The sequence below is a fragment of the Brassica napus genome, chromosome A3 (assembly GCF_020379485.1).
Source record: "Brassica napus cultivar Da-Ae chromosome A3, Da-Ae, whole genome shotgun sequence".
Lineage (NCBI taxonomy): Eukaryota > Viridiplantae > Streptophyta > Magnoliopsida > Brassicales > Brassicaceae > Brassica > Brassica napus.
Genome location: NC_063436.1, coordinates 25432293 through 25456437, shown reverse-complemented (window position 1 = coordinate 25456437; position 24145 = coordinate 25432293). Strand labels below are relative to the sequence as shown.

Below are 24145 nucleotides of genomic sequence, written 5' to 3'. Positions count from 1 at the left end.
AGTTAAGATTCCTAAGGTGTACAATAACGCGTAATGCACAAGAATATTATACCGGCGCATATCCTAAAAGGTAAAATCTCACGCGTGACTCATCAATATATATTTATATAATATATATATACAAGGACAGATGTATGTTCTTCATAGTTACGTGTTCGGTTTCATTTCTCTCTCATATTTCTTTTTCTTTCTTGGTAACGAAAGGTTTCGTTCTCAATTCTTATCTATTAAGCACAAATCATAATACATCTTGTTCCGATTAAGATTCACTTTTTATTCCGATAGATCAGATTCATTTCCTGAATCTGTTATATAAAATTCTTTCTAAAGAGGAAGAAATCTCACAGTTCTAACAGGTTAGAATCTTTCGTCTTGATTGATTTTATTGTTTTATTTGACTGTCTTGTCGGATCTGTAACTGAACCTTGTTTTGTCTCGGATCTACTTGTAATCGACGAGTTTCTTTTTTTTTGCTGTAATTGTGTGAATTTGATTCGGTCTGTTTCGAAATGATTTGGATTATTAAAAAAAAAAGGTCGAATAAGTGATTTTGAATTTTTTGAATTTGAATTTGTGTTTTTTTTTTTTAAACAGGAAGAATGGGTTCTGAACAGAATGATAGCACGAGCTTCACACAATCTTCAGAGCCGAAGCTGTGTGCAAACGGATGTGGTTTCTTTGGTTCGCCATCAAACATGGATCTGTGCTCGAAATGCTACCGAGACATATGCGCAGAGGAAGCTCAAACAGCTGTTGCAAAAGCTGCCGTTGAGAAATCTTTCAAGCCATCGCCTCCTCCTCCTACACTCTTCATAGCAGAGCCTGATGTGGCGAAACCAGAGAAAGAAAAGGCAGTTGCTACTGTTCTTGTGGTGGCCGAGCCATCTTCTGCAACAGGAGAAGGTACAGTTCCTGAACAGAACGAGCCACCATCTAAACCTGCACGGCCGAACCGGTGTCTGTGTTGCAACAAGAAGGTTGGTATACTTGGGTTTAAGTGCAAATGCGGGAGCACTTTCTGCGGCGAACATCGGTACCCTGAGAGACATGATTGCAGCTTTGATTTCAAAGAAGCTGGGCGTGGAGAGATTGCAAAAGCCAATCCGGTTATTAAAGCTGATAAACTTCAAAGGTTCTGAGAAAGGCTATGGTGTTGGTCTCTCTTTTCTTTTATCTCAAATTGTATTTGAATGGAATTGGGTTTCTACTAGTGGATTGTTTCCAAAGGGGGGTAAGATGATGAATTTGGTTCTTTAATAAACTCAGTCATCTCTATTTGATGCTATTCAGGTACGGATTATAATCTTTGTGGGTAACTTGTAAAATCAATTTATCAAAGCTTCTTTTGGCCTGTGGATTTATTTAAGAACTTTGGTCAAGTTTGGACTTTGATGAGAGAAATCACATGAAATAGTCGTGTCAAAATAAACATGTATTATTATAAAGTATTGACAATTTCAAACTACATATTTAAGCAAACATTTATTAAAGTATTGACAATTTCAAACTACATATTTAAGCAAACAATTGATAGATAATTACATCTTAATTTAATAAGATGTCAATCTTATCTATAACTCGTGTTTTTTCGTCATATGAAATTTTGTTTGATTAGTATATAGGATAAGAATAAGATATACTAGTTCCAACTAATGTGATGTGTTGTGTCGGGAATCAGATTGTCAAGTTGTACACCTGTGAATGTTGTTGTGAAACGTCTATATTATCATCATATTTATTAGCGATTGTGATGCAAATTGCTTCAATCATGGACTTGAGGTCGTCAGCAATTTTATTTTATGTTTCTCATTTTTCCGAATGGTTACGAGGCGTCAGATGTGCCACGTGAAATATTTGTTCATCATTTTTTTTGTTGAATATGGTTTCGTAAAATTGACATTAAGATTTCAAGTTAAACTTACTGGATTAAAATGCTCATTCGGCCCATCTCTCCTGCAAATTTCTGGCTAAATAGATATTTATAGGCCTTGTCTAAAAGCCCACATGTATATGCTAGATGTCTTTTTTCCACTGCATCAAGAAATCATTACCCAAAATTTTCTGTCATGACGGGTGGTTCTCGTTACAGTTAGATAAAACATTTATTTTAAACTCTGAATTTTTAAAACTATTATAAAGTTGTAAGACCTTTTAATTATCAAAAATAAACTATATTATGTTTATCAATAACTTTCAGTTCCTGCTCCAACATAAAGGAAAAGCCAACTAGGAGGATCACTAGAGTTTAATACATCACAATAGCCATCAAAGGAAGAAGCAAACTTGGCAGGTTGATTAGCATATATATTTATATATGCACTACTTGGCATTCCTCCTTTTAAACCTGAATAAGGGTCAAATAATTCTATATACAATTTACTGTATTCGCAAAACCATGTTCTTTTGATAATGATTTTCTTACTTTCTTTTTTGAGAAAGAGCTGTAATGATCTTACTTGTTAGTATTTTATGTTATTTTATTATAAAAAGTCAATAATTTAGCTACTTAATATATCTGTATAATTACACTATATACACATGACTATATCAGGCATAGTAAACATTGTATGCATAAATATGAGTCTGTAGCTGGTAGTCCCGAAAGAACATGGTATTCACCAGCAAGCGCACGTGTGAGGCAGCAGTTGAACAAATGTAGTGTCTCCTTATCCACGTATATATACACATATATTTGTGCGTATACATACATAGTATATATGTAAATATATACACACACTTAAAGATCTATTGATTGATGCTCATATGTAAGCGTATAAGTTTCTGTATGAAGAGAGAACATGCACATAAAGCTCCCATACCTCTTAACTTTTCTCGTAAATTGTTAACCCCCGTTTAAGCCGCCGGTTTTGCAGCTTTTTCTTATATAAAAAAATGATGTACGTAAACATTATATATTAAGAATCATATGTTTATTTATACAAATGAATACTAATATATACTAATGTTTATGTACATCATCCTCATTACATAAAAATGCGATTTTATTTCATCATCAACAGAAGTTTAAGTCCGACAAACGACATGTGTATAGCACAATCATTATTATGTTATTTCATTATTATGTACTATATATTAGTATTTATACAAATGAATACTAATATATACTAATGTTTATGTACATCATCCTCATTACATAAAAATGCGATTTTATTTCATCATCAACAGAAGTTTAAGTCCGACAAACGACATGTGTATAGCACAATCATTATTATGTTATGAAGACTAAATAAGGGTGATTATGATCCAAATAGACTTATTGATTGAAATTAAATATCCATAATGATTAAAGACGAGATGGAAAACTCTCACTACAAAATGTTTTACTTTTTTTTTCTTTTTGGCTCCACAAAATGTTTTTACTTATAAAAATACTTAGTCCTTTTCATCATACCAATAATAATTATCAACATGATTAATAATCCCTTTGGCTCCTTGCGGAGTATAACTGCCATCCAAAGATCATATCTGATTTGGGAAGTGCTTTTCTAGTTTAGGCACTTATGTTTGGACCCAAACAAAAAAAAAATAAGTGCCATTCTAGTTTAGGAAACGTCCTTGAACTTTTTTGTTGCTTGAGTCAATAGAAACTGTGTAATACAGTTCATTCGATGCGTTATGCTGTATATATCAGTTGACGTAGACCGCAGTATCAGTCTTAGTTATACAGCATATTTATATAGTTGTTGTGTAAATTAGCGTACATATACTTACTATGGAGCTAAAATGTATTTTGTATAATGTAGTTAACTCTAAGTCTGAGAATTTATGTGGAAGCCTCCTGTAAAAACATAAACCATCTCTCCCTATCGGAAACTCAAACTTAAAGCAATAACAATTACTAACAACCATGTCATATAAACGAGATTTTGTGTATCCAAATAGTTCCATATTAAGAATATGAACTATAAAAATTGTCGAAAACACCATAAAATGTTGATAAGAAAATACCATACTTAGAGCCAACAACACAAGGTAAATTTAAACTACCAATGGAAATTCATCAAATAAAAAGCAAGAAACAAAGAAAAATGTTATTCAAATCAACATAGAAAATCTACTAGCTAAAACGAACCAAAAAGAGAAATTAAAAAAGGAAAAAGAAAACCTGATTCGTCTGATACATGTCGACCCAAATATAAATGAAACTCGATCGTCCTCGACTAAGTTCATAGTCTTATTCGTTCATAAACTCGTGATTCTGCGGTTAGCTAGCTATAAATATACATATAGCTAGCTACGATGGTGCGAGGTGATCAAAACGATGGTCGTCCCGTTGACCAATAAGGCTGATTATCATGCTGTGGTAATCCTTGATGAGCTGAACCACCAAGAAGATTAGGTGGTAACCCTTGATGAGCCGACATAGCTTGTTGCTGATGTGGCATTTGTCCTCCCATCATCGGCGGCGACTCCATCGATCCTCCTCCTCCTCCACCTCCACCTCCGTGAACCGGCGTTTGCATCTCATCTTCCTCTAAGGGAAGCCTCTCGTACGCCGCATTGCTAAAAGAAGCCGCCATGACCACCACAGGTCCAGCACATAGCAAAGGACCCACCACGCTTCCTCCAACAACCTGTCCTTGTCCTCCAGCGAGGTAAACGCTTAACCCGGTGGCGTTAGGAGGAGCCGGCGGGGGTAAAAAAGATCCCGAGAGAGAGAGAATCTCGAACCTTCCGTGAAGGCTAACGACCGAGCCAGGAGATGGAGATCCAGGCTGACGTATGGTGACGTTTGTTACGTTTCCAGTACCGCTCATAACGCAAACGCCTCTCTGGCGTCTGCGTGCGAAAGTGGCCACGCTGTCGACTAGATCGCAGCCGTCGCCAATCTCCATCACGTGGGTTCGAAGCGCGTTGGCGCTGTCCCGCGTGATGATAATCGGAGGTTTTGGTTTGTTCTTGGATCCAGCTGGTCTTCCTCTTGGTCTTCTTGTCATCTGATCTCCTCCTGAGCCGCCGCCGCCACCGCTTCCTCCTTCTCCTTGGTTTGTGTCTTTGCCTTCGCTGCCACTGTTGTTAGCCATGTTGTCTATGTTGTCGCTTGTCTCTTCACGATCCATCTTGATTTGTCGGTTTAATCCTCCTCCTTGTTGGTCATCTTGATCGGTTTGGTTTCTTTGTTGCTGGTGATGGTGGAGGAAGAACTCTTGTTGCTGTTGCTGTTGTTGTTGTTGGAGATGTAACTGAAAGTCTCTGGAGTGGAAAGGAGGAGGGAGTGAGCTTTGTGTTCCATCCATGATGTATGATTCGATGGCGTGATGAATTGGATAAAAATAAAGAAGAGACTGATGGATCTAAGAGCTCAGATCTTTAAGTTGACCTTTTTTTTCTTCTTGTTTTGTTGTCGAAGCTACCAAGAAGAGAGTAGTAATGATGAACAACTAAATCCAAGCTGGATCTTCTTCATCTTCGTCTCTTCTTCCTTTTTATTTTGTAGGGTTTCTCTCTCTCTCTCCCTACTTTTGTTGTATAGCTAGCTTCTCTCTCCTTCTTTTTGAGTTGGATGAAGTGAAGTTTGGATACAGAGAAAGGGGTTTTTATTTAAGCTACTATTTGAGATGTGTGCGAGCTAGAGTCTACATTTGGTTTGTGATTGGTAACCTAGGGTTAAATAAATACATTATATTTTGTTTTTATTGTGCTTATTACGAATTTTGAATGTGACTTCCTTCCTTCTATGTATGGGCAGTGTTTTTGGTCCCCACTTCCTCGCTCTTTCCTACTTAACCTTAAATGTTACATCACTTAGTAAGTCATTATTAGGCCAATCAAAATTTGATAGGAAAAAATGATGCAGTCTTTGGATAGTAAACTTTGTGATCCCTTGAACTGTTATGAATCATTGTTTAGATCAGCAGGTAAAGTTGCCAGCTAGTGATTGTTCTACAACCATTAATTTCAGTACATCAACACATATGTTATAAACATGACGCATTACATTTTGAATGCAAAAAGAGTCCAATGGTTTAAACTTTTTAATTATCAGGCAGAAACAAAGTTGGCATCTGATAATATAATTATAATGATAATTATTTTGTAATACATATACAAATGATTAATTGACTATCCTCTATATAATTGCATGTAGCTATATAATTATTATGGTTATCTTTTTTTAAGTTAATATGGTTATCTGATAAGCATGTATACATACCAACAAACAAACTTACAGCTAGTTCGTTCAGTGATAAGTACAAAAAATATCAATTGCAAAAAATATGTTGGAATGCATCTTGAGCATATCATTGATTTTTTTTTGGTAATATGATGGTGTGATGATCAATGTCATTGTGCTGATGAATATTATTTAAAACTTTTAGATTTCATGAAAGAAAATAGCCATTTTAGTAATGTTATTTTAGTACTTGACGATCATCACGGTTATAAGATCTAGCGCTGTGCGTTGAATATAAGCTGGTCTCTATATAAAATGTAGTGTCTACATAGTTGATAGTCAAACGATCCATTTGTCAATATCAACTAGATCTAAAGTTGTGGGGGGGTTTGAAGTTTGTGAATACACATATGTATATATATATAGATAGAGATTGTGCATTGGAGAGAGTGAAATAACAAGAAGACGCGAAGATGTCGCTGACAACTCCAAAACCACGAGAGAAAGAGAGAAACAGAGAGAGAGAGGCATCGCATGAACTGTTGGGAGAGAGATTAAACACAAACTCCAATGTCTTAAAGAGATGCTCTTTGTCGGCTCTCTCATGCTCCACGTGCCCTTTCTCCTCCCATTCCTCTCCTTTCTTTTTTACATCGAGACAATTTTGCGATCTATATCAACCAGTAAAAACTAGCAAGTTTCTGAAAACCAAATCCATGTGTGGTAGTTACCGTGCTTGCGTGTGTTTGACAACTTATCATTTTTGAGAACGTAAATTCGCAAAAATCTCGGATACCAATTTTCTATCGAATAATCGAATTGTGCGGGGGTTACTTTATATCTTGGGTTTCAGCTCAGATTCTTTGAGGTGGACAGGTAAAGCGAAGATTGTGCTGGTAATGTAGTAACCAAGGTGTATCATGTTGGTATTGATAAGCATGATCACCAAAATATAGTTACAGATAAATTTACTCATGGTTGACTTTAACTTGGTTCATTTAAAACAGAAAACATGAAACCTATATATGTACGTTACATTGCAGATTATGCTAAACAAATGTGAACGTGTACAATATCATAGAAATATACAGACGTTTCTTTTTAATTCTTCTCCTTTTTGAGCAACACTTTTTAATTTTTCTACTCCTATAATAAACCTAAAACAAAGTTGACGACAGTACATGAAACAACTAACTTATCAAATGGTGTGCTTCTATTTCATATTGTTAGTACAATAGTATTTGATATTCTCAGAGAAGTTAACATAAAGGAATTGTTTCCAATAATTAGATTGGCTGTTAACGTTTTTTTATCCAATTACCAAAATCAATAATATTATTGGGAAATGAGGTCAGTACTAATTATTTTATTTTAGTTTCAAAAGGCACGGAACCTATCAAACCAAAGTTGTAAGTTCACGAGCCCTCTCAAAAAGAGAACAGGACAGCTTGCTTTCAATCCCGAATTCTACGGATAATAGTTGATTGGTTAGTTAAATTATTTGGGTTAGTAACCGAGGCATGAACATGTGTTAACCATTTTAGACGTCATACTCTCAGTCTGTATATAGATGCTTTGGTATTATTACACTGATATATTGATATGTTTTGCTACCAGCGGTGCCATTATCCAATACTCCAGGTGACTAGCCTTTATTAATATGCTACAGTATCTTACATAAATTGTATTTAGCTTTGATGCTTTTCATATCATGATACTTTTAATACATTGGTTCAAATATAGAAATTGTAGTTTTAGATTTAAGATATAAACAATTGTTAAGCTGTACACTGTGGCATGATGTCTTTGCATTTAGGGTTAAAGACACAGGTTGGCTATAACAATGAATTACAACTTCACCGTGTGAAATTTTTACTTGGCTACTTGAACTTCGATCTCAGCGTTTAGACTTGCGAAGAACTCTTTACCGAAAAACTTCCTCATTTTGGAATTCAGCTAGACTGTTAGTAAAATCAATATGTTATACTACAACTCATTGTGTATCATTTACTAAAAGTGAACCCATAAAATTTATAATTAATTCTTTCCCAAACGAGAAATCATGAAAACATATAAAACGTACCTCATCATCCAGGCCAACATATACTTAAATCTTAACGCCTCTTTGTGTGAATCATATAGATACATGGACTTTATACAGTTTTTAGGAAAGTTTATTCCTGATCTCCAAGTAATACTAACTGATAAACAGATTAAGTTAAAAGTTAGTAAATTAAGCTAGATGATTAAATTGAAATGAAGTCCCACGTGGAAGACACCTAATTCCGCAAATCACATCGTGCTTATGCTTTTGTCACGAACCCATTTAATGGTCCCCTCCCACCATATGTAAGTAAATAAATGTGTATATAAACGTTGAAGTGAATTTCTTTTCTCTCTATTAGGTCAAGTGAATGCTAAATCATTTATAGTTGATATAATCAATAATCCTCCAAAATAAGTTAGCAACCTTCTCTCGAAGAAAAGTAAATAAGTTTATATTTTTTATTTTGGAATTGTGTATTTAGAGTTTGAGATTAAGAGAGCAATTTTAACATTGAGACATGTGGGTTAATTAGTGATTAAGTGGGTTCTCTGAGGACCATTTAGTTGGCCTAGTTGGAGCAAATTAAGCTAACGACAAACTAAAGCTCAAAGAAACCTCACATGATTCAAGGGTTCTTTCCATTAGGAATCTCAGTGTTATCAGTAAAGTTATATCTGCCGTATATATACATACACATTTCATAGATACAATTACACTCTTTTGAGTAGATCGCCATTAAAATATTAAAATCTCTAACTGTGTTCTTGTTTGGGGTGGATAGTACTCCAAACATGGGCTAATAGTTAGGTTCTATTAAAGAAATTATAGTTTGCAAAACTGATACTTCTAAAAAAAAAGGCTACTGATATGATATAACAATATGATTGTTGGATATTAAAAATATGCTTGTTTGGAGCTTTGATTTAGGAATAACAGTGGTCGAAGTGAAACGAAATCTAACATGTAATAGTTTTTGTTTGAGTTCAGTTTTTAATCTAGTATACAAATTGTGGCGTTTTTGGATCAGTTTAGGTTTAGGATAGAAAGAAACTCTCATCTTAACTAAAATGTTGAACACAGTCTGAATGGAATCTTGCATTATGAACAATAAGGGTCTTTTGATTATATTGGTTTGTGCAATAATTATAAGTTTAGTCGTCCAACTTTTCAGGAGCTCGTCGAGGGTTAAATTCAATTAAGATTTTAAATATATATTGAACGGTAATCTCTCTTCCGCTATTGGCTCACAAAAATGTTTCCGGACAGCAATTGTCTTAATGCTGCCAACCAGCAATTTTTAATTATCTCTTCTTAATCATATTACTATAAAATACTAGTACGTAACTGCAAGATAACTTAAAATATATATGAAGACATGAGTTTTGTAGTCAGGTTTTGCTTTCCCAGATCGTACTTCTCCGAAGATACATGTAATTTCTTTACGTTCTCCAATAATTTAAAGAGACCCTAATTTAAATTTGAACTTTAGTTTTTCTAGAAATTATTATAGGTATAAGTTATTTCAGCAAAAATATTCTTTTTACTTTCTCCAATAATTTTGATTAAAAAGCTTTATATATATCAAACGAAATATCAACAGAAGCATCATTATGTTCGTTAGTCAAGGATCACATGTTTGATTTTGCCCGCGGTGTCAAGAAATGCTCTCAGTAGTGATGCAATACAATTGTTTGAGCTTCACACAGTCAGTCATATATAGACTCACTTAATGTTGTGTAGGTTAGAAAAGAAAGCTCATTTTTACTTTTATTTTTCCTCTTTATTCAAATGGATCGACTCGGCAGTAATGTAACATGTTTTGTTGCCTAATGTGTCGGACAGACGTTGAAATACTCTTTGATGGTCCGGCACAAATAAACGAGCCTTTGTTGCATACTTGTCAAGTTGTGATTAACGTATAAAAGTCTAAACGTCTCTGATTCTAAAGCAGTAGTTATTTCTAAATTATCCTTCTGAGAAAATGTTTCAGCTAAAGTTGCAATCTTGCGATCTTTTAATTCGACGAAGAGTGGCAATCATATCAGTACGATGATATCATATTTTCATGCATATGATTCCCATTTCACGGACTTCGAATTCTTTGATTTAATTTTGAAAGAAGTAGTATATGATTAGCGGCAAATCTTGCATAATAATTTTTTTTAAATCTGAATTATCTGATATAGGCTCATGTCCACTATCACCATTCATGATATATGAAATAAACACTGATAGTTTGTCACTCATGTTCACCCACCGATTTAATACTGTTAACTTTAATGGTAAAACACGAAAATCCTTATCATGTTACCTAAAAAATAAATAAATAAATAAACGGGTCATATCTTTTCTTTCTAAATTTTCTCAAAAATTAGTTTTTTAAATAAATAAATAATCTGTTTTCTCAATAACTGCCTCCTGTCCATTTTAACTCAATGTGGTGCTTGCTTTCTCTGTCTTTTTGGTGTAGGTTCAGTGATCTGTGGCGGCTTTTGGTGGTTTCTTATCCGAACAAAGCTCAATTCAGTGTGAGCGGGTGCACTTGGTCACGAGTATCGTTGTCTGTTCATGGAGGTTGCAGATTAGAAGGGCTACGTGAGCAGTTCTTGACAACATAGATCTTTAAGGACTGTTTATTGGAAATGCCAGATTTTACCGGGTAGTTAGTTGTTTTACTTGTAGTCGGTTCATTCTCTTAGCAAGATCTGAGTCTATGTTTAAATTATTTTCAGTTTTTCTGGTTTTTGGTTCTTCTGTTGTTCTGTAAAAAAACCTTAAAAGTTTGGTAATGAATTTTATTATTTTTATCAAAAAAATAGGTACCAACCAGTCGAACCATTATTTTATTTTTATTTTTTTTGAGCTTTTTTGGTCGAATTGTTTTTGAACCCTTTATTTTTCTCTTTTGGTTCTTATAGAATTTAGACGAAAGCTCTTTTGAGAAGCACCAAAATAAAGTTGAAATATCAAGTGATCCGTAAAAGGAGTTTGTATATTAAATTCATGATGTTTTCAATTTTCATCACACAGTTATATATGCCTTATTGCAATTATTTGTTGCTTTTCTATAAAGAAAAATAGAAAGCCAAGGTTGCATATCCTCTCTTTTCTTGTCTTTTGACTCTTATTATTTATTACTTTTCCTCGTATTTTTAATGTGTTCTATTGTTTCATAAATTTATAGTTATGTAAATAAATAAAAAGTATAGTTTCTAGTCGGTACTAAGAAGAGATGGAATAGCTCAACTATCAGTTTGCCAGTATTAATCGGGGTCTTAATCCGTGCATTATAGTTATACTTTTGACCATCATAGAATTTTGCATAGTAGCTGAAACAAAATCTGGAATCAAGTTTAGAAAATCTTTAAGAAGATGATATTTATAATATTAGCTGCTCAATTTTTAAAGATTAAATAACAAAAATCAAAAATATATTTATTTTTTTTTGCAAATGGGACTGATATGGTTTCATCATCATCAATGCACTAAGACGTACATAGGAAACCCACCAAGTTGTTTCCACCCCTTTTTCTTGTGCGTTACAATAACTTTCTCCAGAAAATCGCAACCTCTCACGCAAACCATGCTTTTAATTTACAATTTACAGTCCTCCACGAAAACATGAAAGCCATTTTCCACCTGCAGAGTTGTTGATCTTATCAACAAACAAGCAAGCAAGCAATTATCTATGCAATTCTCAAAGCCATGCTAAAAATTGGCTGAAACCTCCCAAAGTTTTTTTCTTCCTTTTATTCCTTCACTTATTAACTTCTCTTTCCCCAAATTATCCTCTTCTTCTACACACACAAATGTCAGAGACATCGAAGTTAGAAACTTTTCATCCAGAAGCCTCTGAAGGGTGTTCTTTAGAGACTTCTGGATTGAAAGTTTCCAAAGGGTGTTGTTCAAAGACGTTGATGCAGAGCATTTTTCATGAGCTCAAGGTACAAATGAGAATAGGCCTACCATTGGTGGCTATGAACTTGTTGTGGTTTGGTAAGATAACAAGTACATCTGTGTTTCTTGGCCGTCAAGGCAAGCATAACCTAGCCGGTGGCTCGTTAGGGTTTTCCTTTGCGAACGCTACTGGTTTTGCTGTTTTATACGGAATCTCTGCTGCAATGGAACCCATTTGTGGGCAAGCTTTCGGAGCCAAGAACTTTAAGCTTCTCCACAAAACCCTTTTGATGGCGGTGTTCTTGCTTCTCTTGATCTCGATCCCTATATCTCTCTTGTGGCTCAACGTTGACAAGATCCTCATAAGTTTTGGTCAAAAAGAAGACATATCCTACATAGCCAAGAGATACCTTATCTACCTCCTTCCTGATCTACCAGTTCTCTCTTTGCTTTGTCCCCTTAAGGCTTATTTAAGCTCACAAGGCGTCACGCTCCCCATCATGTACACCACAGCTGCAGCCACTTCTCTTCACATCCCCATCAACATATTCCTCTCTAGAGCAAAGGGAATCCAAGGAGTTGCAATGGCGGTTTGGATCACAGATCTTATCGTCGTGATTCTTCTAACGGGGTACGTGATAGTCGCTGAGGGATTGAAAGATAACAAATGGAAACAAGGTGGGTTGTTGGACCAACGTGGTCAAGACTGGCTTAATCTGATCAAGCTTAGTGGACCGTGTTGTCTCACCGTGTGCCTCGAGTGGTGGTGCTACGAGATCTTGGTCATATTAGCCGGGAGGTTACCAAACCCTGAGGAGTCAGTATCGACCTTGGTCATACTTCTCAACTTCGACTACTTGCTTTACGCTGTGATGCTCTCTTTAGGCACGTGCGTGGCTACGCGAGTGTCTAACGAGCTCGGCGCGAATAATCCAAAAGGAGCTTATAGAGCAGCTTACACTACACTCGTTGTGGGTGTTTTTTCGGGATGCGTAGGAGCTTTAGTGATGATAGCATGCAGAGATGTATGGGGGTCTTTGTACGCTCACAATGACTTAATGATCATAAACGGTGTGAAGAAGCTGATGTTGATAATGGCGGTTGTTGAGGTTATAAACTTCCCTTTATTGGTATGTGGAGAGATTGTTCGTGGAACGGCAAAGCCATTGCTTGGAATGTATGCGAATATTGGTGGGTTTTACCTGTTGGCTTTGCCGTTAGGGGTGAGTTTGGCGTTCAAAGCTAAACTAGGTCTTGTAGGATTCTTGATAGGGTTTTTGGTTGGAGCATCAGTTTGTTTCTCGACGTTGCTCATTTTTATTGCAAGGATTGATTGGGAGAAAGAGGCGGGCAAAGCACAGATTCTAACTTGTGACAAAGAGGGAGAACATACTCCACAAGACTCAAAACAAGATGGGATCACAATATGAAGAAGTATGTTTGATGTCTTAGGATATAATATGTTCAACGACGCTTATCTTAGTAGTAGTAGGATTCAAGTTAAGATAAGGAGTCGATGCAGAAAATGTGAAAGCTCCATTGAGTTTACCAAATTGGAGTTTAGAGCAACTGGTGACTACTATATATTAAGGTTTTCATTTGAAAAAATAAAAAAATGTCGACTAGAGAGGAAAGAAAAAGGAAACGCCCACCGTGGGGCTCGAACCCACGACCACAAGGTTAAGAGCCTTGCGCTCTACCAACTGAGCTAGACGGGCTTTTGAAAGCTAGTTCATGTAACGTTTTATAGTCCTTGGTTAGTTGATCAATCTTACGACTAAGTCCTAAGCTCCATCACAAATCACGATTGCTTTCCCAGTGATAATTCTGAAAAGGTTCCGAGTGATTTCAGAACTGAGAGTGATTATCCTAAATTTCTCTAAAGGAGGAAGGATTGAAAGTTGGATTAAAAACATTTCTCTAACATGCATTCAGCTCACTTAAAGATAAGATAAAGCTATACAATTAAGGATTAAAGTGATAAGTCAAACCTGGTTTTAGTTACAGATAGTCAAAGTGCTTTTTACGAGATCTTCACACACCCTGTAAAGCACATATATATATATATGTAACCTTGGTCCTTAAGCAACAATTATTCCCACGCACTAATTTTAATTTTCAATTCATTATGTGTATACTAACCACAAGACTCATCACTTTCACACAAAACGTTACACATATAGTTTTACCAAAAAGAAGTTACATAGATAGGAGTATTGGATAAATATGGTAACCTTGTTAATAGGATCCAGATATGATAGCTTCAGGGATTGATCTGCGCGTGCCCACATTAGCTTCTGATGCAACCTGGTCGTTTCGAGACAGAGTAAAAAAATTATAGAGATCATCAGATGGTGAAGAGATTGATCGGCACACTTTCGTGCGGATAACAGAGAGAAAACGAATATCCCAAGGAGCAAGAGGAGTCCCAGGAATCAAGAACAACGAACCATATCGGTTTGAACTAGTTGACTTTTTTCATAAGCTTGGGCTTTCTGCCATTTTAAGGCCCAGTTAGTATTTTCTTCTATCTTATTTTTTCCCCCAAAAGCTTTCAATCAATTTCTGAAAAGAACGAAAAAATGAATTCGTGATTTTGAAATAGATAAGATAGTTACATCGTCCGGCATCTAACTTTATAGCTCTAATCCCACTATATAATAGGGACTAATTTTGGAACTTCTGAAGGGTGCCACCTAGGCAAAATATTCCAGACCAATCGTTTTGCCACGTCACTGGTAACCCATACCAAGAAATCGAAAATGCATCCCAGCTAACCAAACTATTAATCTCAAATAATCGGGTATATGGTTTCGTTTGATGTCTCCGTCACTTTGGAGTTGGGCCAGATTTAAAAAAAATAATTGTAAATGCAGCCCAGCTAACCAAACCATTAATTTCAAGTAATCGGGTATATGGTTTCGTTTACAAAACAAATGTCTCCTTCACTTTGGAGTTGGGCCAGATGGCATATTTTACCTAAGTGGATATTAGGTGGATACACATATTTTTCCTTTCGTGTAAGACTATATTAAAATTACGTAAACTATATAACTCACATGACAACATCTTTGAACTAATATGTGTTATAGTGTTCACTATAAACATAGTTTTGATAGCCAAATAAATGTGTAAGATTTGGAATTTGATATTGTCCAGCAAACAGCACTATGAAAAAATAAATCATAAAACATAACCAAGTGATTAAAAATATTAATACATATGCCAAACATTAACCATGAAAAAATGCAACGCTATACACATAAATAACATGTAAATGACGTGTCAAAACATCATTATAAATTTCCATGCTACAAATCCATTTTACTGTTAAAAATGTTGTTACATGCTACTATATAAAAAGGACTAAATTCAAGGCTTTTGAGACTATCCACCTCAGCCAAAATATTCTCATCCAAAAAGAATTAAAAATAAATGTCATTTAGAAAATAATTAACTAACATACAATTTTTGATATTTCTAGAAATTTCAAATTTGTAACTGCTAATTTATTAATAGAATCATATATCTATATTGAATTATGTTCTATTTTTAATCATTAGACTTCAAGGGTAAATAAATTATTAATTTATAATATATATAGTTTATAACTTTATATTGTAGTTATAAATAAAGAGAAAATAATCGGGAAGGGTGGAGAAACTCATGTAAAATTATGTAATTAAAATGGTAAAATGGTGAGTATGATGAGGTGAATCTAAAAAAATTTGTTGTACAAATTATGGTGCTTTCTTCGTCCACTATAATGATTTAAAATAAAATATATATTCACATAAATAAGTCAATATTTGTTATTTTTTTTTGTATGATATTAAGATTATCATTTTCTGAAAGGTTACACTGTTGTTTTTAAACAACTTATTACAGCAAGGAAACAAAAACAACCAACAACAACTCAAGGTAAAAAAAAATCTTAAGGAGATCTTATACAAGAAATATAAAAAGAAGTAGAAAAGAGGAGAAAGAAGAACTTGCCGGGTAAGAGAGGAGACGGTCACGCATCATACGGTCGAGAGAGGCAAGGATGACTAATGAAGGTGAGGAGACAGTTGTGAACACACGAGCATTACGCTCTTTCCACAACAGGTAGATGGCTGACTGAAAGTAGAGCTTGATGACTGGAGTAGCATGTGCATCTGCGTTGACGCGAGGTTGATTGATCTAGGCTGCAACAGAGTGTAGATCAGTCGGAGGAGAAATCCAAACTTCAGCAGCAACAGGCTCCCATATCAAGCGAGAGAAAGAGCACTCAAAGAAGAGATGATGGTGAGTCTCTATTTCCAGATTACAAAGGACGCACGTTCCGGAGACATTTAACTCCCAACGCCTCAAGCGATCCTTGGTTGGCAGTCTTCTCCGCAAAGCCAGCCATGATATAAACGCATTACGTGGAATATGTTCCTTGAACCAAATAGTCTTGTGCCAATATTTATTGTTGATAGTGTTTATATTATTTTCTGACATTAGTATCCATATTTTTTGGTAAACTGATCCAAATAGATTAGTTTGTGGAGTTAACCAAACGAGGATTATAGTGTTTACTTTGGAAAAAGTAATAGGTTGAATGATAGATGGTGTGTGTGCCTTTTCACATGGAAATATGCACATATATTAAAAGTGTAAGTTTTGAATCATAGAGAAAATATAGTATATATAACTGAAGTTGGTCCATTCCGAAACTAAAGATGGCTAAAATTCTTCTTTGACAAAATGCATAGATGTGAATCTTATATGAATAGAGTTCTTCATTGCTTATAGCAGTGTAATAAACTCTATGTGTAAAGGAGAAAAAATGTTATATAAGTGAAACAAAAATTATGATTTTTTTCTTGTGCTTATATGCTCTTCGCAATTTGAAGAAGAAAGAACATATTGTGTGAAAATCTTTGGTTCCGTCAAATTTTATCCAGTTGTTTATAAAACTGTTGTTATCTGATTCATGTAATTTTTCAGTGTTGATTTAAAAGCCCAAAAAACCCATCTATACTGACTTTTTGATATTTTTTCTGTGATTTGAATTTAAAAAAAAATAAATTTTTCGATAAGTTATGTAAACTCAGAACAAAGTATTTAGGTTTAGAAAGCATTTACATGTTTCAAACTTATAATATATACATATATAATGTTTAAAATTATGCATATAAAACCTGTGTAAAATGTGTCTGAATATGTTTCTCTTCTTTAATGTGTTAATCGTACTATATATAACATTATTTAAAAATTTCAAAAAGTTTATGTCACTTTCACATACAAAAAACCATCAATAAAAAATATAATTCTCCATCTACGACAAGAAAAATGAAAAATTATAAACATATAAATTTAAATTAAGAAAAACTAACATTGAAAAAACAAGAAGTTAATATAAAAGAAAAAAACCAACAAATAATATTATAAATAAAATAAATTTGTAAGACACAATCCGCGCGAAGCGCGGAAAAAATCTCTAGTCTCCTGATAATAAAAAGATGTTTCAACATATTGTTAACCGTTTCTTTAGATAACTGGAATGTTACATTTGTTTAAGACGGTACCTAATGAAAATTAATATCTTAACCAAGAGTGTCTATTACTTCTAGCTTCAAGGGAACAATTTCAAAACGAAAATGTTTTCGTTGGTAAAATAAAAATGACATTTTACCAAACGAAAATAAATACATTTACCAATACAACAAGGCACAACCATTTGGTTAATGATGTTTTGGTAGACAAAGAACCTAAAAACATTGATTGTGTCTTGTGAGTGCCATGTGAATCGGAAACACATATTTGAGGGAGAGTGTGGGTGCAATCAAATCTCATTGTATAATACTATAATGTATATATGGGTTCGTGGGTTTAATACTATAATGTATGTATGTGTGGGTTTAAAGCTTAATGCTCTGTAATTGTGAAAATTAATTTTATATATTTTCTAAATAAAAATATTCCTATCTATATAATTAACCATATTTCAATTAGTATAAAAATAAACTGGAAAATATAAAGTCATAAAAGCATATAAATTTAATAAATTTGCAATGAATTTTTAAAATATTTATTTTGTAATGAAAATTTTATTTTAAACGACATTTAATATTTAATATGAAACGAAGAGAGTATTAGAGCTTGAAAAATTAGTACTAGTATTTACTAGTGGATTTGTTATCGTTTTAAATGTATACGATCACGTTTAGCGTTGTATAGACGTAGTATAGGTAGACACTCTCAGGTCACTCGGAGTTAGTATTAATTTTTAAGCTTTGTCAACGTTTTTTTGATTATTAATAACATTGAGTACAAATGCACTAGATAATGCACTAGATAATGCCATTCTTTTGTGAAATGTCAAAAGTCGGTTTATAATTTAGACTCTTTCTTATGATATAAACATATTTGAATTTTGGTTGCTGCCTTTATATTTAATTAGTTTGTGGAATCTATCGCAGTAATGTCTGGAGGCCGATTCTCTTAATTCTGCCTTTCAGAGTTGATTGTTTCAAATGACTAAGTCGATCAGGTGGGGTTGTATAATCCATATGTAGACAGTAGACTTTCACTACAATAAAACACAAGTTTTACGAGGGCAGTTTTCCTCGTTACTTCGTCGTAAAAGCAGTGTTTCGACGAATTAGCGAGGAAACCCGTTTCGTCGTTATACGTTTGTCGTAACGCATATATCCTCGCTAATTCGTCGTAAGTTAGCGAGGAAATAATTTCGTCGTAAAAGCGAAGGAGGATATTTTGTCGTAAAGACCACGTAAAGATTCCACGTAAGGACGTCGCTAAGTTTCCTCGTAAATACCACGAAAAGCTTTCCTCGTAAAACCCACGTAAATAAATACTCGTAAAATTAACGTAAATACCTTGACAGCTTTCCACGTAAAGAAAACGTAAAAACCTTGATACATTTCCACGTTATTTCCATGTAAATGTTTCCTCGTAAAAACCACGTTAAGCTTCCACGTAAAGAAGCCGCAAAATTAGCTACGAATTTACTTCGTTTCATTATTTTATAAAAATATAAAAAATTATAATTATAAATATAATTTAAATTATTTAAATTATTAATAAAATTAAAATTCTAAAAAAATCAAAACCAAAATATTTTATATATAAATAAGTTTTGAATTCATAATACAAGAACCGAAATTAAAAAGAACTAAGGGTGGTCGTTAATTAATCGCCTCGTAGAATTCATCACTCCTCGCCTGAACATCCGCCTCGGCATGTGAGTCGTCGGTCGGTGACTGGCCTGGGATAGGATTTTGTTGTCGCATGGTCCTCAACAAAGTCGCCCATTCCGGATTTGTGGCTGCTACAACGTCCAAGAAGCCCTCGAGTCCACCCATACGAGATCGCAGCTGAGTAGACTCTATACGCAGTTGAGTAGACTCTCTACGCAGCTCTTCGGACTCCCTACGCAGCTGAGAGACTTCCTCATCCCGTCGCTGAACATAAGACGATGTCGCTCTCGGAACATCGTTGACGGAACCAATCCCCAACGTCCGTCCCTTTTTTTTAGGGACAACCTTAAAAACAAAAAATAAATTTTGTTAGTAAAAATTTAAAGTTAAATTAAATGAATATTTAAAAAAATTAAAATTTTAGAAAATTTACCTCCTCGTAAAGCTTATCCACTTCAGGTGTGGATAAGGTGACGGGTAATCCATCGGTGGACTGTTGGGTCAGCTGGGTCTGGCGTTCTTCAACCCGAGCAGCCAAATCGTTGTAGATTTGCTCGGACTTGCCATCTATAAATCGGCCCGCCTTGTTCTTGTGGGTCCTCTCGTAAAGTTGCATAAGAGACGGGAATTCTCCCGTCTCTTTGGCCTAAAAAAACATTTAAGAAAGTTGTTAATTAGAATATATATAAAAATATACTAAAAATTTAATATAATTAAATTTTTAATTACCATTTCCAAACGGACACCGGCGTGGGGTTTTTGGCCCGTAGTGTGAAGCATCGGCCCGTTCCCGTGCTCATCGACTGTGTTACGGGAGTTAGAGCAAGACTGGGCGATTCTAATGGAATCAGGAAGACGCCAATATCGGATGAGGCCATCCCAGACATCCGTGGTGAGCTCAGCGGGTTTGCCACGCTCTTACCCCTTCACGATCCAGTCACCCTTCTAGTTGGAGACCGTGTCCAACAAGCGAACTTTCGCCTTCGCTTCAAACTTCTTTCTCACCCTCTCAGTGATCCCCAAGGCCCAATTATATTTTTGCTGTTGGAAAAAATAATTTATAATTAGTTTTTCAGAAAAAAATATATATATAAATAATAAAAAAATTTAAAGATATATATTTAATTAATAGAACTTACAGCGTAAATTTTGAACCACGTCTTTCTGACGTAGTGGGGCGTCGTTTTCCAGTTCGGATGTGCCATGGAGAAGTAACCTTTTATCGTATCGGTTACGTCCGATGCAAGACATCCGTCAATCCCCCACCTGAAAAATACAAATTTAAAATATAAATTATTTTTTAAAGTTATAAAAGAATTTAAAAAGAATAAAAAAATAATGAAACATACCATAAAGTTCCGTCCGGTCGGTCGGGGTCGATGACTGGTAAACCTTCTCTGCCTGGCAGATGGAGAATGTCCTCTACGGTGTACTGCGAGTAAGGAGCACTCGGAGGCACCATCAAATCGGGATGAATCTCGCCCGCGGGTAGGGGTGGGCACTTTACCCGATATCCGAAGTGGCACCCGAACCCGATCCGAAAAACCCGAACCGAAATCCAAACCGAAGTAGCAAAATACCCGAACGGGTATTGAATAAGGAGAGATTGGATACCCGAACCCGAACGGGTAATACCCGAACCCGAATGGATATCCGAAGATAACCGAACATATGTATAATTAACCTTATATTTCTAGTTTATATCTCTCATTTTATATAAAATATTTATATTGATACTACACATACTTTAAGTTCATATGATATACATACAATTACGGAAAAAAATGATTTGCTATTCACTTAAAATGCATGTCAAATTTTTTATTTCAAAAATTAACAAAAAGATACATCCAAAATTTTTAAAAAATAACTAAATTAGTGTCTTTTTAGTTTTAAAATGTTATGTCCAAATCTATTAACCATTCAATCTATTAGAAATAAAAATTAGTTAACTGAAAGTTATATTTTTAAATACAAGAAACTTGAGAAATGAAAATTTTAATTTTTTTTTCAAAATCTAAATATCCGAACCCGATCCGAAATAACCGAATCCGAACTAAAAATACCCGAACCCGACCCGAAGTACAAAAATACCCGAACGGGTTCTACACCTCTATACCGAAATACCCGAAAATCCGAAATATCCGACCCGAACCCGAACGGGTACCCGAACGCCCACCCCTACCCGCGGGCATCGGAGGTGCCGGCATCGTAGGAGGCACAGGAGGAGGAGGCATCTGGGGAGGCACGTGAAGAACCGATGGTGCACTAGAAGAAGGAGATCCAATGACTCTCTGAGTGTACTGAGTCTCGGGGACAGTCTCCTGACCCGAAGACCCGGGAGCTGAAGAAGACGACGGGTCTAAACGACTACCCGGCTCACCGAACATCTCTCTGTAATGGGCAGTAAGTCTACCTTTTCGAACCTGAGAAAAAAATTTAATTTTTTAAATTTTCGTGAACATATACTTCCCAACATTATCCACCTAATCAACACTAAATAACATAAGATCCGTAAACCTATCTAAATTCCCTATACTAACCACCTAATCTATCCTAAACTAATCAAACTAGAGAGGAATTAGAGAGACTTACCATTGCTATGAATTAGGGAGGAAGTGGAGAGGAAGTAGAGAGGAAAGACGGAGCGAGCTCGCTCGGGATATATATAAGATTACTTGTCCTCGTAATTTCCTCGTAAACTTACGAGGAATTACAGAGGCCCGCGTTTTCAGTTACGACGAAATAGCGACGAAATACAAAGGCCCGCGTTTTCGTTAACGACGTTTTTACGACGAAAAGGGTTACGTGGAATTAACGAGTTAACCAGTTACGAGGAATTAGCGAGCCTTTATTTTCTATAAATACCCACAACTTTCCTTCTCAAACCACACACACAAACTCACAAAACACACACTATCTCAAATCACACTCCTCACCAAAATACTTTTCAAATTAGAAATATTTGAAAAAAAAAAGAAGAAAAGAAGATATTAGAATTTATGTGGGTGAGACTTAAGTCTCGCCACATATAATTCCAGTATCTTTCTTTTTTTCTTTTTTTTCTAGTTTTTATACTATGAGGAAGTAGCAAGTCCCGCTTTTCACCAATTTAGAAAATTTGGAAAAAAAAGAAGAGAAGAAGATATTTGGAACTCATGTGGTCGAGACTTACGTAAGTCTCGCCAAATGTGATTCAAGCATCTTTCTTCTCTTCTTTTTTTTAGTATTTTTAATATTTTCGTCGTAATATCGTCGTTAGTTTACGACTCTTTTACGATAATTTTGGCTTACGTGGAATTAGCGTGCCCCGCTTTTTTAATTTCGTCGTAAAGTCCTCGTGGTCTTACGAGGTGTTTACGACGAAATCATCCTACGTGGAATTAACGAGTGCCTCCTTCGTCATTTACTTTACGTGGTATTTACGTCAATTTACCTTACGAGGTCTTTACGACGATTCTGTCCTACGTGGAATAAACGAGGATTACGTCGTACATTCGACGTCAGATTACGAGGAATTAACGAGCAGTACGTTTAAATCCCTAAAATCCGAAACCCCAAACCCCAAAACCCCATATTCCTTATCTTCTACTTCATATATTCCAAACCCCATCTTTATTTTCATTCCAAACCACAATTCCCACATTTACTTATTTAGAAAACAAACTCCCACAATTTCTTATTCATAAAACAAACTCCCACATTACCTTATTCATAAAACAAACTCTCACATTACCTTATTCATAAAACAAACTACACAAAATCAAATACATCAATCGGATACATCGACATTCTCGTCATCACTAGAAATATCATCATTTTCATTAAACTCGTCTTCTACAGCTTCGTCTGTGGCATCATCGGTAAGATCTTCGTATTCGTGATTATGCGGATCAATGAGAAGGATGTCATCAACTTCTTGTTCAGGTTCCTCGACTTCATTTATCTGTTCTTCTTGCAATGGTGGTTCTTCTCCACTGATGATTCGTCTTCGAGGTGTAACTTTGATCACTGCTAACCAATTTATACCCGAATCTCTCATCCGAGGGTATGGAAGGAAGCTAACTTGGTCTGCTTGTGAAGCTAAGATGAAAGGCTCGAATTTGTTGTACCGACGTCCACCGTTGACATCAACTACACCAAATTTGTTAGACCGAACACCTCTGTTGACGACGGGGTCGAACCATTCACATTTGAAGATGACGCATTTCAGCTTCAGTATCCCTGGAAATTCGACTTCAATAATCTCCGTCAAGATCCCGTAGAAATCTGTTTCCCCTTTCACACATATTCCATAGTTACTGGTCGCCCGCTGTCTACCATACTCATATGTGTGAAAAGTGTAGCCTCGTGTGAAATACATCTGTGATGTGGTGACCTTTACAAGTGGAGATTGAATTACTTCGTGTAACCACTTAGGATAATCTGCATCGTCGTCATAATCAACCTGCAAAAATAAAGAGAACATTAAAATACAAATCATGTATGAAAAAATAGTTTGAGTTATAATACCTGATTCCGCAACCACTTAATGAAGTGCTGATCTTTCCTTTTGTCTACGTCACTTGTGGATATACCAGGAAATGTTTCTTCGACTTGAGAAACAAATAGGCTGTAAAATTAATCACATTTCATAGGAATGAATCTCTTGCAATTATATAATTAATTATATGTGTTTTGAAGTGTCCATATATGTTACCTTTCAAAATAACGCATCAATGGATCCTCGCAATTGAGTAGAATATAGGTGTGTGCACTATGAGCGTCTTGTTCACTCGACCACCAAACCTCTTTAGACTTCCCACCGAGTCGTCCAATCTGGCTAAAGATGTCTGGAACACCAGCAACTGCATATGTTGGCGCAACTCCACCATCATC

The 24145-nt window shown here is 35.3% G+C and overlaps 3 protein-coding genes, 1 long non-coding RNA gene and 1 other non-coding gene across 5 annotated transcripts; 2 read left to right on the top strand and 3 right to left on the bottom strand.

The window, feature by feature from the left end:
* The first annotated feature begins 97 nt into the window (after window positions 1-97).
* Window positions 98-1361, top strand: LOC125589968 (zinc finger A20 and AN1 domain-containing stress-associated protein 9). Its single transcript, XM_048762706.1, has 2 exons — window positions 98-356; window positions 595-1361. Exon 2 carries the CDS (start codon window positions 600-602, stop codon window positions 1137-1139), a length of 540 nt encoding a protein of 179 aa, XP_048618663.1. The 5' UTR covers window positions 98-356; window positions 595-599; the 3' UTR covers window positions 1140-1361.
* Window positions 1362-3993: 2632 nt separating this feature from the next.
* On the bottom strand, window positions 3994-5912 carry LOC125589965 (AT-hook motif nuclear-localized protein 24-like). Its single transcript, XM_048762703.1, has one exon. It carries the CDS (start codon window positions 5256-5258, stop codon window positions 4275-4277), a length of 984 nt encoding a protein of 327 aa, XP_048618660.1. The 5' UTR covers window positions 5259-5912; the 3' UTR covers window positions 3994-4274.
* Window positions 5913-10458: 4546 nt separating this feature from the next.
* On the bottom strand, window positions 10459-14716 carry LOC111214278. Its single transcript, XR_002663800.2, has 3 exons — window positions 14315-14716; window positions 14072-14123; window positions 10459-11822 (listed from the first exon to the last, which is right to left on the bottom strand). It is a non-coding gene; the product is annotated as an uncharacterized LOC111214278 (long non-coding RNA).
* On the top strand, window positions 11819-13633 carry LOC106440479 (protein DETOXIFICATION 56-like). The gene has a single exon (XM_013882162.3). It carries the CDS (start codon window positions 11993-11995, stop codon window positions 13508-13510), a length of 1518 nt encoding a protein of 505 aa, XP_013737616.2. The 5' UTR covers window positions 11819-11992; the 3' UTR covers window positions 13511-13633.
* TRNAK-CUU lies at window positions 13726-13798 on the bottom strand. The gene has a single exon. It is a non-coding gene; the product is annotated as a tRNA-Lys (tRNA).
* Window positions 14717-24145: the final 9429 nt, after the last annotated feature.

Coding starts and splice junctions, on each gene's coding strand:
- LOC125589968 (XM_048762706.1), top strand. CDS start 600: ATGGGTTCTGAACAGAATGATAGCACGAGCTTCACACAATCTTCAGAG.
- LOC125589965 (XM_048762703.1), bottom strand. CDS start 5,258: ATGGATGGAACACAAAGCTCACTCCCTCCTCCTTTCCACTCCAGAGAC.
- LOC106440479 (XM_013882162.3), top strand. CDS start 11,993: ATGTCAGAGACATCGAAGTTAGAAACTTTTCATCCAGAAGCCTCTGAA.